We start from the raw sequence: 14,425 nt of genomic DNA, 5'->3' as shown, positions 1-14,425 counted from the left end.
CAACTTACCAGATTACTGTCAAACAAACGAATTGGGAACAGGTTCCATGAATATGGGAAAGAACATACCTCTGCCTCATATAAGAACCCGTATCCAGACTTGATTTTATTCTGAAATACTTTCCAACCACACAACGGAGATTCTTGCATGATTGAAATTGGATAATGTGAAACCTGGTCTACTTTGAATCAGAAACCTCCATACAATGGCCATACACTGCTGCAGCTTTCTGTACAATAAGTTTAGGCTCATATATATATATATATATATATATCTATATATATATATCTATAGATAGATAGATAGATAGATAGATAGATATAATCCGTTTCAATCTACGAAGAAAAAACATATCATTACATATTATTTCATGCGACAACTTTGCACCCCAGAGGACAGCAGTGGAAATCATAAATGAGATTTCATTGTGATAGTGAAAATGAATCACTAAATGAGATCTGATATGCCCAAGTGCAAGTATGCTGTTTACAAAATAAGTCCATCTAAATTCTGCACTAACTAATTCAAGCAACAGATACAACCATCCCTCATAGAAATATTCACGATACTTTGCTATGGTATAAACTGCATGAATCAAGTTAACATCATACAGCACAACAGTTGTGCAAACACAGTTTCAGACATCAGTTGCCAAGTTCACTTCTTCTTTTTTTATAAGTAAATGATTTTATTCCAAATAAGTACCTCATTAATAATACGAAACACTAGATAGCCTAAAGAATTGCAACCAAAGAATTAGATAGCCTAATAATGTTAATTTTATTCCATTAAAATGAATTGAGAAACTGATGACAAATCAAAATCTAGACTAAATAACCAGATTTGCACCACCCCACATCTGTTATAAATAGCTCGTTTGACAAAGTTACTCTTGTTGATAAGTAATGATATGGGAACTGGCATAGTGGCCTTTTTTGTAACTTTCAAGTGGGGGAGGTGATGTTTGAACCCAGGTTCTCCTCTTGAGAAAAACAGTAATGGCATTGAGCCACAAGGCTCTTGGCATGACATAGTGACTCGTGTCTTCAAACTTGGTTGGGTGATTTACTAGAATCTTCTAGTATGGCTGGAGAATCACCAGATATGCTTGCAGCTTCACATGCACCTCCTGCATTCAATTCACTAAAACTCCTTTTCTTTAATGAAGAGGGAGAATTCTCCTTTTCTTTGTTTTCATCAGCCCATTCTTTTCCTTTTCCTTTTTCTTTTTCATTCTCAATTTCTTTATTAATATGAGCCACACCGTCTGGCAAGGGAAACAATGGAGGTTCCCGGCCACTCAATCGAGAAAATACCTTTTCAACCATCTCACTAATTTCCTTCCCCAGACCATTACTGTCCAAAATTAGCTCCCAAACTGATTTAGAAGCTTTCTCCAGCACTGGAGCTCTGTATGAAATCGATACAAAATTATAAGTTACAGAAGCTTCAGTAGTCACAAGTGCCATAAAAATTAGTATTGTCACACATTGGAAACCCCTTCTAAACCATGACATTGTAACAAACCACAAATGCTGGCAATGTGAGATGTTCTTACATATCCATTTAGAGATCCCAGGTTCAGAGTAAAAAAAGTGGCAATGGACAAAGAAAGCTCTATCCTCATGTGCATTACTAAAATTTGACAGAGAGTTGATTTAAGCTTTGAACCACCTAAGGTATGTACATATAGGGTATCTACCCACATGGATTCAGCCCACATACAGGGTATCTGCCCAAAATTGCTAAACCCACTTTCAAGTTTCATTCATTATTTTCATATATCCATCCACATCAATCATCAAAATTGGTTACACTGGATTGGTCATATTATTAATTTTTGACAAAGTTAAGGAAATTTCATGGTACTGTAAACTCAGTCATTATTTAACATTTGATACTGCTAAGATAACTTTAAGATAATGACAATTTTCCAACAGATGACTAAAGCCTTTTTACAACCACATAAAAGCTATGAGTTTTCCAAAAAGTAAGTGAATGCCTTTAGTGCGCACGTGGGAGGCTATTTCTACCTCAAAAGACAAATGAAAAAAGGACAAAAAACACTAAAACTTACTCAAGTTCCTGCCTTAGCGCATCAAACAACTCTCTTTTGGTTTGTTTCTCTGCCCCAGGGGTGTTAAGAACTTTACTCTGTTCAGCCATTTTAATAGTAGTATTCTTAAGCTCTTCCTGCAAAAACAAAGAGCATGGACATACAAAAATTTCACATTAAAATCAAAATAAACCAGTACTTCCTTAAGCATTGATATCTTTGACAACTATTGATTTTAACTTTTTCCACTACTTCCATTCCTCCCTTTCTAATTACAGAATTAAGCAAAGGAGAGAATACTTGTGCTAGAACTTGCTTATGAAATCCAAGAATTTCACTCACATAGGCGGCATCAAACTCATCAAGTCACAACACGTCCCTAAGACTAAAAGAATTGTATAAACATGGACAACTAGTTGGCCTAATGAAATTCAACGGGAGCTAGCACCATGAACCTAAAATTTAAAAAAATTCACCAATAAATTTCTAAACTTGATTCTTCTAAACATCTGGATAAGCAACCCACTTTAGTCTACCAGTACTGTTGACAATTCACAAGAATTTAGTACATCCCCACAAATTCTTACTGCAGAGTGCAGACCACACAAATTGCAATGTGGTTCAAGAATTAGAATTGGTGATACCAACACTAGGACTTATACTAAGAACTAGCTGGTATCAACAAAATTTACATAAATACATACATAAGCTGTATATATAAAACCTCACTAATAAAAAAGACGCACGCACACTTATAAACAAGGGAACTTTTTGATACAAACAACGAAGTCTCTGCACTAAATATTGGGAGGGTTCTATTATCAAAACTCATATGTAACAGACAGCTCCATCATGTGCATGTGTGCTTATATACATGGACCTTTGATATCATTAAGTGTTATGTATATCAAATTAGTACTCAAATCAATCACAAAACCCATCAAACTCAACGCCTTCATTGCCCCAGTACCTCTCAAATTACAAATTATAAAAAATAATTTTTTTTTAAAAAACCCAAAATTTAAATCACCCGAAAAACTTGAAAAAATAAAAAATAAAGAATACCCAGAAGAGAAATGTGAATGAAGAGACTTTTTTTTTTCAATTTACATTGGCTTTGAGCTGGTTGATGATCTTCAATCTGAGCGCGTCTATTGTACCATCATTCATTAGCGATTCCAACACATCCTCTGGAGTTATCACTGATGAACATGAGTCCATTTCCCCTCTTTCCTGGGAAAAAAAAAAAAAAAACGATCTTTTTGTTTTTAAAACTTGACATTCAATGAAAAATCTAAAAGGGTGTTAAAATTTATAGAGAAAGTAAAAAGAGAACTGAGAAATTCTCGTACCTATTTCTGTGTTTATGTTTCGGCAGGGGTGTGTATGTTTTGGGGTTGTTAGTGTTTCTCTTTCGTGATTTTGTGTCTAGCGAAACAGAGGTAGTGTTTGTGTTTATAAGAGAAAAGTTGATAATGATCAGCTCCTGTTAGATATTTTCTAAATAAAATTATATGGCAAAAATTATATATTTACAATCACTAATATAGTTATATAGCGTGTTGAAAAAAAAAAGACATCTTCGTATATATTTGAAGTCAAACTTTTTTGTACTAATTTTTTTTGAGTAAATAATAATATTTACATAAAAAAATATTAATATTAGTATTTTAAACTATATTTTTAATATATTATATAACAAAAATTCTAGATACATAACAAATTTTAAAATTTGTTTTCACTTTATGAGATGATAAGTTATGATTAATGTATGATAAAAACAGTGATTGGTTTAATGTGAAACTGACCAAAGTCTACAAATGAGATGTGAAAAAGAAATATAAATTTTGTTATCTGTCTATACTCTAGCATTATATTGTTACAACAAACTTGAATTATTTACATCCTATAACATGTATGCCTTACATTTCCTCTCTGTATGTTAAGAGAATAGAAATCTTTGTATATAGTCTAAAATATCCTTATAATATCTCTAACATTTTTTTTACTATCCTTTATAGTGTCACATTTATTGTTTGGAGTTCAAATCTCATCATCCTCTCCTACTTCTATTTCTCTATCAAAGAAAAAAAAAAGGGAGGGAGAGTGAGGATATCCGTGTAAATTAATCAATTCGTATGTATTGAATTATTTGGTGTTCATTTTCCTTAACTCTCAAAAATACTCATATAGCCTTACCTATTTTATTGAGGATTCATGGAAGGGAATATACATAATTTCCTTTTCTTTTTCTTTTTTAAATTCAAGAAATTCAAGCCACTCTTCATTGAACAAGTTCAAACCTTCCCATTTTTTCACTTACCAACACTTAGGGGTGGTATTGTTTAACACGTCATTAATACAATACCATTTTTTGCGGGTTAATGTTTAGTATAATTGGGTTCTTGTCAAAGCGGGTTGACATATTTTAACACGATTAATAAATGAGTCGAATCCATATTGACTTGCTTAACTTGCAATCAACCTTAAATTATTTAATTTATATAAATAAATAAATTTCTAACATACATTTGAAGTATAAATATAATTGATTAATCAAAAGAATTTTAATGGTTGTATTGATAAATTTAGCATTGAAACTCTAAAGTTCCTAACCCTTTTACCCAAAACAAATAAATAAACTCTCTTTTTGCTTTATTTTTCTTAGATTATGTATTAAACAAGTTAAATAGGTAGTGTTGTGTCAACCCGCTTAATAAATAGATTATGTTAGGTCACAAGTTTTAAGTCTTTTGACATGGTTATTAAATGAGCTAAGTTGGGGTTGAGCTATGTATTTGAATACCCATACCTCAACAAGACGTGAACAAGACCCGCTAACATGAATTGTAACCCCTACTGGTAGTTGCTACTTTGTACATGTCTCTTACTCCAAATTATTATTTTTTAAACGTGGAAGGATACATGTTTCAATAATTCAATAAAAGTTTTCTTTTTAAATATTGCAAAATATTTTCAATTAGGGCTTCATTTTTTGAAGTAAAATATTTTTTGAAAAATATTTTCATTATTTTCTATTATTTGTTTGGTTATAAGACCTTGGTCAATCTTGACAATTTTTTCCGTTAATCATAAAACTTTCTGTTAAACTTGTAAAATGTTTTATAAAAAAAATTCAATAAAACATTTGCCAAATTGATAATCACATTAAACCGTTCTTTCACGCAAGAATGATGCTGGTAGTACTAGTAGATGGGATCGTTTGTGCAGTGGCACGAGACAAGTGGTGATTATCAGTGGTGGCAAGCTATGAGGCAGTGTTGGGAGGTGAAACTTAAGATCATCAAGGTTGGAATGAGTTTGGACTTTGGAGGAAACGCTCATTCAAAGTCAGTACGATGGAGTTCTGGAATTTGTGATTGGCAAAAATCAGTGGAAATTTCATGGTTTTGTGTGTGGATTCAACATCATTCATTAGAGATTCCAACCCATCCTCTTGTGTTACTACTGATGAGCATCACTCCAGATCTCGCTCTCTTTTCAAACTGTTTCCTACTTGCAAAAGAAGAAAAATATTCTTTTTGTTTTTAAAGCTTTATTTTCAATGAAAAAACTAATAAAACAAAATAAAATAAATTTGTAGAGAAGCAAACGAAAACTGAGAATTTCTCATACTGTTTTGTTGAGGTGGGGTGAGGGTGACACTTTTCTCTTTTTATATATATATATATATATATATATATATTCACTTAGGTTTCTGTTATTGGTCGGATGAATGGGCCCAGAGGGAGGAGGGGAAAGTATCTTATATGCCTAGCTCATACAAGAATTTCTCCTAGAGGAGGGGTGGAGTATTTATTTATAGTATTTCTTACAAGTTCAAAAAAAATAAAAAATAAAAATACCTGACATTCAGAAAATCCAATCTTAAAAAAATCCAGCGTAAACCACATAAAAATAGATAATACCTCGTGTTGCATGGAGAGAATTAGAGGATTTAATTGAGAGGGGATCTCATCCTGCTTTCCACATTAGTGCCTGTTTTACAACTATAATATTAGAACTGTACATCATGTAATATTTTGTGAGGACAAAGCATACCAACTGCAGCAAATCCTACTGTTATTGCAGGAAAACAAGAACATACTTGATTGCAACTCATCTAAATGGGTGCAAAAACCAGCACTAAACAATGCAAAAAAAAAAAAATATATATATATATATATAGAGTTTATTTACTTGAGGATATTATTTCATTGCATAAGAAATTATTGACCAAAATACTCGGCATCAATGAATTCCATCACTATCACAAAAATAAATAATTATGTGAAGGATTTTTCTTTCCATCCTTTACCCAATATTGCAAACCCATGTCTAAACTCAACTATCTTATCTCTTGATGACTATCAAAATTCCATGCTGTTGCAGCTCATTGGCCTGTATCATTAGTCAGATGTTCACGCATGCATGGATTCAGCTCTGCTATATGCATCATGCCATGACAATCTTGTAACTGAATTTATTGGTCATCTACATCTTTATCCAAGGAGGCTGACAAATAGCTCATGATGAAGCCATCCAGATCTCCTTCAAGGACAGAATCAGGATCTGAGACCTCATAGCTAGTTCGGAGATCTTTCACCATGCGGTAAGGCTGCAATGAAAATATTAGAGGAAGTTAATGATGCTTAGATTGTCCATGGTAATACTAACAAACAAGAAAGGTCCCAGATCATACATGGAGCACATAACTACGGATCTGGCTGCCCCAAGTTATGTCAGTGAGAGATTGTGTATGTAGCGCATTCATCTGAGCCTGGCGAGCCATCTCAAGTTGGTCCAATCGAGACTGAAGCACAGCCATAGCTGAAGCCTTATTTTGATGTTGTGATCTGCGTTTTCAACATAAATGTATCTTTGGAATTGAGAAAACTAACCAAACAACAAAGCAAAAAGGAATGGTTTTTTTCCTTAACTTTTACACACCACATTTCATACCTTTCATTTTGACAAGTGGCAGTAACTCCTGTAGGGATGTGAACTATCCTCACAGCACTCTCAGTCGTATTAACATGCTGGCCGCCAGCACCCCCAGCACGAAATCGCTCAATACGGAGATCAGATTCATTGATTTGTACACGGGTAGATCCATCACCCATGATTGGAATTACAGCAACAGCAGCAAATGAAGTATGGCGGCGCTTGTTACTGTCAAAAGGGGAGATACGTACCAACCTGTGCACTCCTACCTCTGCTTTGGCATATCCAAAAGCATATTCACCATCCACTTTGATTGTTGCCCGCTGAAAGAACATAATCATTTAAAACCAAAAACTATTAGTATAAATAATAATGCCTATCCACTGTTCAATAGCAGCATAGGTAGGTTGCTAGGAGTGAGTGTTGCCAATTTCCTTTAATAAGCAAGTAATCCATTACAAACAATAAGTTTGATCAAAGATAAGGATAAGCAGAAACTAGTGAGAAGATGAACCTTGATTCCGGCAATCTCACCAGGCATTTCATCCACCACAGTTACTTTATATCTACGTTGCTGAGCCCACAGTTTATACATCTGCATAACCATTGCTGCCCAATCCATGCTCTCAGTACCCCCAGCTCCAGCTTGAACCTATATCATATACATATAAGTACATCCACCACTACTAGTGAACAAGGAGAAGAAGGAAGAAATATATAAATGAAACATGGGAAACTTTCATGTTATCAAGATTCAGAAAACACATGAAGGCATTTAATGTGGAAAAGATGCAATGAACTTAAAGGCTGTTAGTCTTTTACAACAATATATAAAAATAACCTCTATGTAACAAGAGCAGGGATCCTGCTCTCCAGCTAACATAGCTTGAAGCTCTTTCTCTTTTGAATTTTTTCTCATCCTATGCAAAGCTTTCAATGATTCCTGCAAAGAGAAGGCAAGCAAACATGTATACAAGTTGGTATCTAGGCAATAAGAAAAGAAAAAACCAAGTATTACCTTATAACTTAAAAGAAAAAGGCTGAATATTAGGATAAGTATTCAACATCTGTAGAACTAATGAATATTTATGTAGCTTGCTTTCATAACATTAAATTAGGAAGAAAATCTATTGAAAAGATAAGCAAGCTATCTCATCCATAAAATGTTAGGAAAGAAAGAAAATTTCTCAGGATCTTGCTCCATCATCTACACATGACAATCACAGTCAATATATATATATATATATATATAAATGGCTGATTCCAGTTATTATTGACATTGCACACTGAATTGCATGTTCACCAAAGTTTTGGCAACACTATACACCATATATTAAATGAAGAAAAAAATTTCAAAAATTTTGCCACATTGTTCAATATAGTATACAAGCTATAAATTAAAAAAATAGAATGGATACATGCCTAGATAAAGAAGTGAGTGCCCACCGATTCCAACTCCACATCATTCTCTTCATGAGCAAGCTTAATCATGTCAATATGCTCTAACAATTCTCGCTCAAATGCCCTCACTTCTTTCATTTTACCCATAAGTGAACCATGTTCACGGCTTATCTTACCGGCATGCACAGGATCATCCCAAATATCTGGCTTATTCAGCTGCATCGATAACATATCCAACCTAACCACCAATTTCTTCCACTGCCACCATACACGACAAAAAGTACACATCACATTGCCATATATTATATAAAAACAAAAACTTGTTTCAACCCTTATAATCAGAAATGTAAAGCAAAATTATACTTCAGAATTCAGACTCAACTGAAAACCAGCAAATACAAATACACATATTTGATAACTTAAATCTCAATATATACAAAAAACTATGCTTAAACAAATTTAATGAATAACTATCCAAACCTAAAATTTGCTACGCAACAGACATATAAACCAAATTAATGCTTGATTAACCTCTTATGATCAGACAAAACTAAAACAAACTTTATACCAACACACGACCGTATCAGACTTCATACTACTGCATATGACCAAGAATGATTTAACTTTCAGCTAAAGGAACAGACTTTAATGCATTAAAACCAAAATCAGACACAACATTACATGTTATACCTTCAAGCGCTTCTTGATTAGATGAATGGATTGAGCAACTGCAGCAGCATGACTCCTCCAATCACTCTCACTCTCATCAAGAATTGTCCAATTACTAGCCATAATCCCCTCGACGGTGAGCCCGTCCGTGGTTGAGGGCTCCACAACAGCTTCAGTACTAAAATAGTGAGACTGTGTCCAAATGACTGGACTTTGGTGAAACTGACAACGCTTTTTGCTGCTTGGGAGTGAACTGAAGCAAGACCCAGAAGCTGAAAGTGTTGAAAAGAGTGGAATTTGGTGAAACCCATTAGGATTTTTGGTGTTTGGAAGTGAATTGGGGCAAAACCCAGAAAAGTTAGGCCTAGAACCGGGAGACCCAGAAGCTGAAATAGGGTTTTTGGATTCTGAGAGTGATGAAAAGAGTGGATTTTGGTGGAACCCATTAGGGTTTTTGATACTTGGAAGTGAATTGGAGCAAGACCCAGATGGTGAAATGGGGTTTTCTGGTGCTGAATGAGAGAATTGGCAAGACCCAGATGGGGTTTCTGTGGATTTGTGAGAAAATGAAGAGAAAAAATAAGAAATTTTAGGGTTTTGGAGAGAAATTGTGGAGCTTCTACATGATTTTCTGAGTTTGGAATTTAACATTTTTGTAAAGGGGATTTTGTAAAAGGGATTTTGTAAAATGAATTGGGAAAAACAAAGGGCGAATTTTTTTTTGGATTGGATTGGATTTGGAATGTTAGGGTTTAAGACAGATTAAGGGGTTTAAGGGAGACCGTCTCTAAAACGATGTCGTGTAAGTATATTCCACAAATTTCGTGGTGAAATGGAGAGTGCCCCGTTAAGTGCTGAGATTGATTTAAAATAAATCCATTGCCTCAAATATCCCACGTCAAACAACACACTTAAACAGAGCACGAATCAAAACTAACGTTAGTTCCAACGTTTCTCTACTCTGTCTTTTGGTGTCTGTGTCTCTCACAAGTCACAGGCACAGCACATTCGGGCCAAACCCATAAACCCCAAATTTCAAACCAAGCAAAATCATCAAGCTTTACACTAAACAAGAAAACACAGTAAAACTGATCAAAACTAGGGTTGTAAACGAATCAAGCCGTTCATGAACAACTCGAGCTCGGCTCGATAAAAAGCTCGTTCATGTTCGTTTGTTTACAAATAAACCAAGCTTGAGCCTTAGTTTTAGACTTGTTTGATAAACAAGCCGAACTCAAGCAAAAAAAATTGTTTGTGAACAAGCTCATGAACAATAGGGCTCGATACAAAACATGTCGAGCTTAACCTCGTTTATAACTTGATATATGTTTGTTAAATAAACTTATTATTATGACATTACACATATAATTTGGAATGTTAATTTATAGCTTGTTTATTCATATATGTTTTGGAATGTTAATTTATTTAGATTTGTGAAGATTATGGTTGTATGAATGACAAATGTGGATGTAAAGATTGTATTTTAAACAATTACTCAAGCTATAGACAATAAATGATGATAGATGGATTTAATTATGTAAAGTTGTAATTTGAACAAATTCTAATCACAGTTGTTAGAAGCATGATAAAATGAGTATATTATATTATATTTTATATATATAAATATATATATATATATATATATATGTATGTATATTTGTTAACTTGATTTTTGGTGATATAAGCATTTGATAATGCAATTTTTTTTGGATCCCAAGCTAAAAAGTCTGACTTGAGCTTGAGTGTGAACTTGATATGAAGCTCGAGCTTGTCTTGACTAAATAATCAAGCCAAGCCAAGCCGAGCTCAAGCTTTTAGGCATTCTCACAAGCTTGAGTTCAAATATTGTTTTTAGGCTTATCTCAAGATCAAGCCAAGTTTGAGCATTTGGTTTTTATTGACGAGCCAAGCTCAAACACACACTACTCGGCAAAGCTTGGCTCGTTTACAGCCCTAATCAAAACTGAAACAAAATGAGACCTAAGGGTAAAAAGAGATGAGAGACTCATACACCGACTATAGTTACTACAGATCTATAGCAAGGAAAGGAAAAAAAATCAATCAAAGATAGGGATAATCTTTAGTGCTATAATTGAAAGAAAATGAAATCAAGAAAAGAAATAACAAAACCATATATCAGATATCAAAATTTGAAATATTCATCCTATCAAAAAAAAAAAAAAAAATTGAAATATTCAGATTTTTTTGGGTGGGCCTAAAAAGCTGATATCAAATCTTCCTTACCATAAATTCGGGGTGATTCTAGTGAAAAACAGAAAGTGAAACCGAAGTTTGGCTCCGTTAAGTCTCTTGAAATGTTAAATAAATGTACATTTTTACTAGTAAAAGTTTGAAGTAATTTAAAATAAATTTTTATATTTATTTGAATTATTTTGATTATACAATATATCACAATTTTATATTTTTATATAATAAAATTCATTCACCCAATGTATTTTAACTAGGTTAAGTTTCTATCCAATGCATCGGTGCACTAAATACAATATGATGTGGATACATGTTTGTATTGTATTGTATCCAATGCATTAGTACAATAGAGACACATGTATGCATCATATCGTATCCAGTGTACTTATGCACTTGACAGAAGCTACATCCTTTTAATATATCAACTTTATCTACTACACATCATATTTGGTTAAATGTCACAATATATGTATGAAGCCATGAATTTATATGTCTAAAATTAATGTCGCCTCTCAAGTGATTTATTATAATCATTAAAATAGTTAATTTACTTTAGGTAAAACTTTATTAAAATATCATATCTCACTCATCTATATTATATCATATACTATATAATAAAATGTGGGCTTAGAAGCCGTAGTTGCGCCAAGTGGCTGTACCAAATTTCAGAAAATTCGTTAAATTTCTTTTTCGTAAAAATTAATTTAGTTGGTTGGCATCATACAACCACTATACTTAAGAGAGAACTAATATATCCAAAAAAAATAAACATCCTTGGTGAAGATAAAAATTTGTCATGTAAAGGAAAGTTTGATACATATGATAGAAAATTAGGATTTTTTTTTTCTTTTAAAAAGTTTAGACGTCCCATAATAAAAAAAAAGTTTAAATCATATACTATATAATAAAAGTTGAGCTTAGAAGCCGTAATTGTGCCAAGTGGTTGCACCAAATTTCAGAAAATTCATTAAATTTCTTTTTTGTAAAAATTAATTTAGTTGGTTGGTGTCATACAACCACTATACTTAAGAGAGAACTAATATATCCAAAAAAAATAAACATCCTTGGTGAAGATAAAAATTTGTCATGTAAAGGAAAAGTTTGATACATATGATAGAAAATTAGGATTTTTTTTTTCTTTTAAAAAGTTTAGACGTCCCATAATAAAAAAAAAAAAAAGTTTAAATGATAGAATTAGAGTTCCACATAAATTGATGATGTACAACACCATGGTACCCAGATCCATTTGGGCCTTGAATTCTAACCCAGTAGCATGGCCCATGGCCCCAGCCTCTTTCTAGCCAAAACCCCAGTCCGAACCCACACAAATTGCAGGCCCAAGTTTTGTCACCTGGTCCTTGCTCGGCAAATCATTCCCGAACAATAAAGAAAGAATAACGTCCAAACACACCATCCTTTGCATACCCGGCAGCACCTTGGGAAGCACTGCTGCCGGGCATGTCTGCTGGAGTGGGAACCAAGTTCTAAGGTCACTTTCACCACATTCCACTCCCACCTAACCATCTACTTACGACTGATGATATTGGACCTCCAATTGCACTAACTATGGCAGCAATTATGATCTCTTCACTAATTTAGAGCTATAAATATGAGAAGTTGGGGAAAGAAAATGGTTGTTGAAAGGTTCTCAAAGAAACAGAGAAGTAGAGAAAAAGTATGATTCAGAGAGAGAGAGAGAGAGAGAGGCAGTTTCACTAAGTCTCTGTGTCGAGAACAACCCGAAGTAGGAAATCCTAAACCCACTTTACAAATAAGTTGTGAGCCCAAGTGATGTCAGGCCCAAAAGCCTCATTTTAGGCGCGCACAGATGAGTTTGAATAGCACGCATAATGGCATGTAACATATGGTGATATATATCGAGTGTAATATTTAATTTTTTGTTGTTATCTAAATTTTTTTGCAATTTAGTTTCTTCAAAACTCTATATTAACGTAGACTTCAAGAAGTTTAGGTATTTGATATTTACTTGGATTCCTTTTAGGTGGAGTGTATATATACACGGTTATTAGGCTTTTTTTTCTTTTTTTTTTTTTTTACCTATTGTATGGTTTTTTGGTTTACTCTTCCATTCTTCTATTACGTGTTAAAAGTTATTTTCAATTATTAATGCAAACTTATTTCCAAGGTTTTAACTTTTAGTTATTTTTATTCCAAAAATCTTGGAGTTTTTGTGTGTGTATATATATATACTTTTTTTCCTTTTATAGGGTGAAACTCGCCCAAGTTTTGGTGTCTCCTCCCCATCTTTCAAAGACAACAATTAAATTCTCATGTGAATTTCTCCACTTTCATTTTTTAAAGTTTAATCATTTGGATTGTTCTTGACCATTGAATTAAGGTTACCACTTAAAATATGCTTTCAGTTATTATTTTATATATATATATATATATATAAACCTTAATCTTACACAATATGCATTCATTATATAACCCAACATAAAAGATTTCTTTATTTTATCATTTAATTTTAATTAAATTAATAAAAAATTTCTTTAGTTTACAAATTATTCATGCACTCATTATATAATTTAAAGTAAAAGGTTATTTCCTTTAACAAATTTTAATTCAGAGCACTCATTATATAATTTAAAGTAAAAGGTTATTTCCTTTAAAAAAAATAGAGTAAAAGATTATTTTATTTTTATTATCTATTTGATTTTAATTAAAATAATTTTTTTTCATTAATTTACACATGATTCTTGATTAAGCTGTGTATCGTACGGGCATAATACTAGTATACTATAAATGCGAAATCTTTGACTTTTTGTTGACCTCATGACAGCTTGCCACATAAGCTTTTGAAGCTTTACAATTTTCCACATCAACATTATTTTTTTGTTAATTTGAATTTTTTAACCCAATATTACTTTTCCTCTCTATTTTTAGTTGGGAAAAATGCTCATACACCCCTTAAACTTTAAACTAGTGGACATAACACCCCCTAAACTTTTATTTCAGCCAATTTACTCCATAAACTTTACATGAATGTTAAATCAACACCTCTGTTAATATCCGTTAAAATCACAAACAAAATGCTCACATGCATCTCACGTGAACTTCAAAAATACCAAATTAGCAAGGGCTGAACCAGTTGAGAGGAAAGAGAAACCAAGGTGTGGGGGCCAG

General features: G+C 33.0%; 2 protein-coding genes across 2 annotated transcripts; both read right to left on the bottom strand.

The window, feature by feature from the left end:
• Positions 1-740: 740 nt before the first annotated feature.
• Positions 741-3,539, bottom strand: LOC115979545. The gene is made up of 4 exons (XM_031101605.1): positions 3,409-3,539; positions 3,167-3,289; positions 2,078-2,193; positions 741-1,410 (listed from the first exon to the last, which is right to left on the bottom strand). The coding sequence occupies exons 2-4, from the start codon at positions 3,275-3,277 to the stop codon at positions 1,047-1,049; spliced, it is 591 nt and encodes a 196-aa protein (XP_030957465.1). The 5' UTR covers positions 3,278-3,289; positions 3,409-3,539; the 3' UTR covers positions 741-1,046.
• A 2,759-nt stretch (positions 3,540-6,298) lies between these two features.
• LOC115982771 (peptide chain release factor PrfB2, chloroplastic-like) lies at positions 6,299-9,945 on the bottom strand. Its single transcript, XM_031105481.1, has 7 exons — positions 9,092-9,945; positions 8,447-8,659; positions 7,842-7,943; positions 7,515-7,652; positions 7,019-7,323; positions 6,759-6,912; positions 6,299-6,674 (listed from the first exon to the last, which is right to left on the bottom strand). The coding sequence occupies exons 1-7, from the start codon at positions 9,719-9,721 to the stop codon at positions 6,540-6,542; spliced, it is 1,677 nt and encodes a 558-aa protein (XP_030961341.1). The 5' UTR covers positions 9,722-9,945; the 3' UTR covers positions 6,299-6,539.
• Between the last annotated feature and the right edge of the window lie 4,480 nt (positions 9,946-14,425).

The sequence above is a fragment of the Quercus lobata genome, chromosome 3 (assembly GCF_001633185.2).
Source record: "Quercus lobata isolate SW786 chromosome 3, ValleyOak3.0 Primary Assembly, whole genome shotgun sequence".
NCBI lineage: Eukaryota > Viridiplantae > Streptophyta > Magnoliopsida > Fagales > Fagaceae > Quercus > Quercus lobata.
This window is presented reverse-complemented; position numbering and strand designations above follow the sequence as displayed.

Excerpts from the sequence above, each read along its gene's own strand:
- LOC115979545 (XM_031101605.1), bottom strand. The coding sequence starts at position 3,277 with ATGGACTCATGTTCATCAGTGATAACTCCAGAGGATGTGTTGGAATCG. Across the intron at positions 2,194-3,166 it reads TCAACCAGCTCAAAGCCAAT|GAAGAGCTTAAGAATACTAC; the intron begins GTAAATTGAAAA and ends TTGTTTTTGCAG. Across the intron at positions 1,411-2,077 it reads GCGCTAAGGCAGGAACTTGA|AGCTCCAGTGCTGGAGAAAG; the intron begins GTAAGTTTTAGT and ends GATTTCATACAG.
- LOC115982771 (XM_031105481.1), bottom strand. The coding sequence starts at position 9,721 with ATGTTAAATTCCAAACTCAGAAAATCATGTAGAAGCTCCACAATTTCT. Across the intron at positions 7,944-8,446 it reads ATGATGTGGAGTTGGAATCG|GAATCATTGAAAGCTTTGCA; the intron begins GTGGGCACTCAC and ends TTCTCTTTGCAG. Across the intron at positions 7,653-7,841 it reads CCTGCTCTTGTTACATAGAG|GTTCAAGCTGGAGCTGGGGG; the intron begins GTTATTTTTATA and ends TATATGATATAG.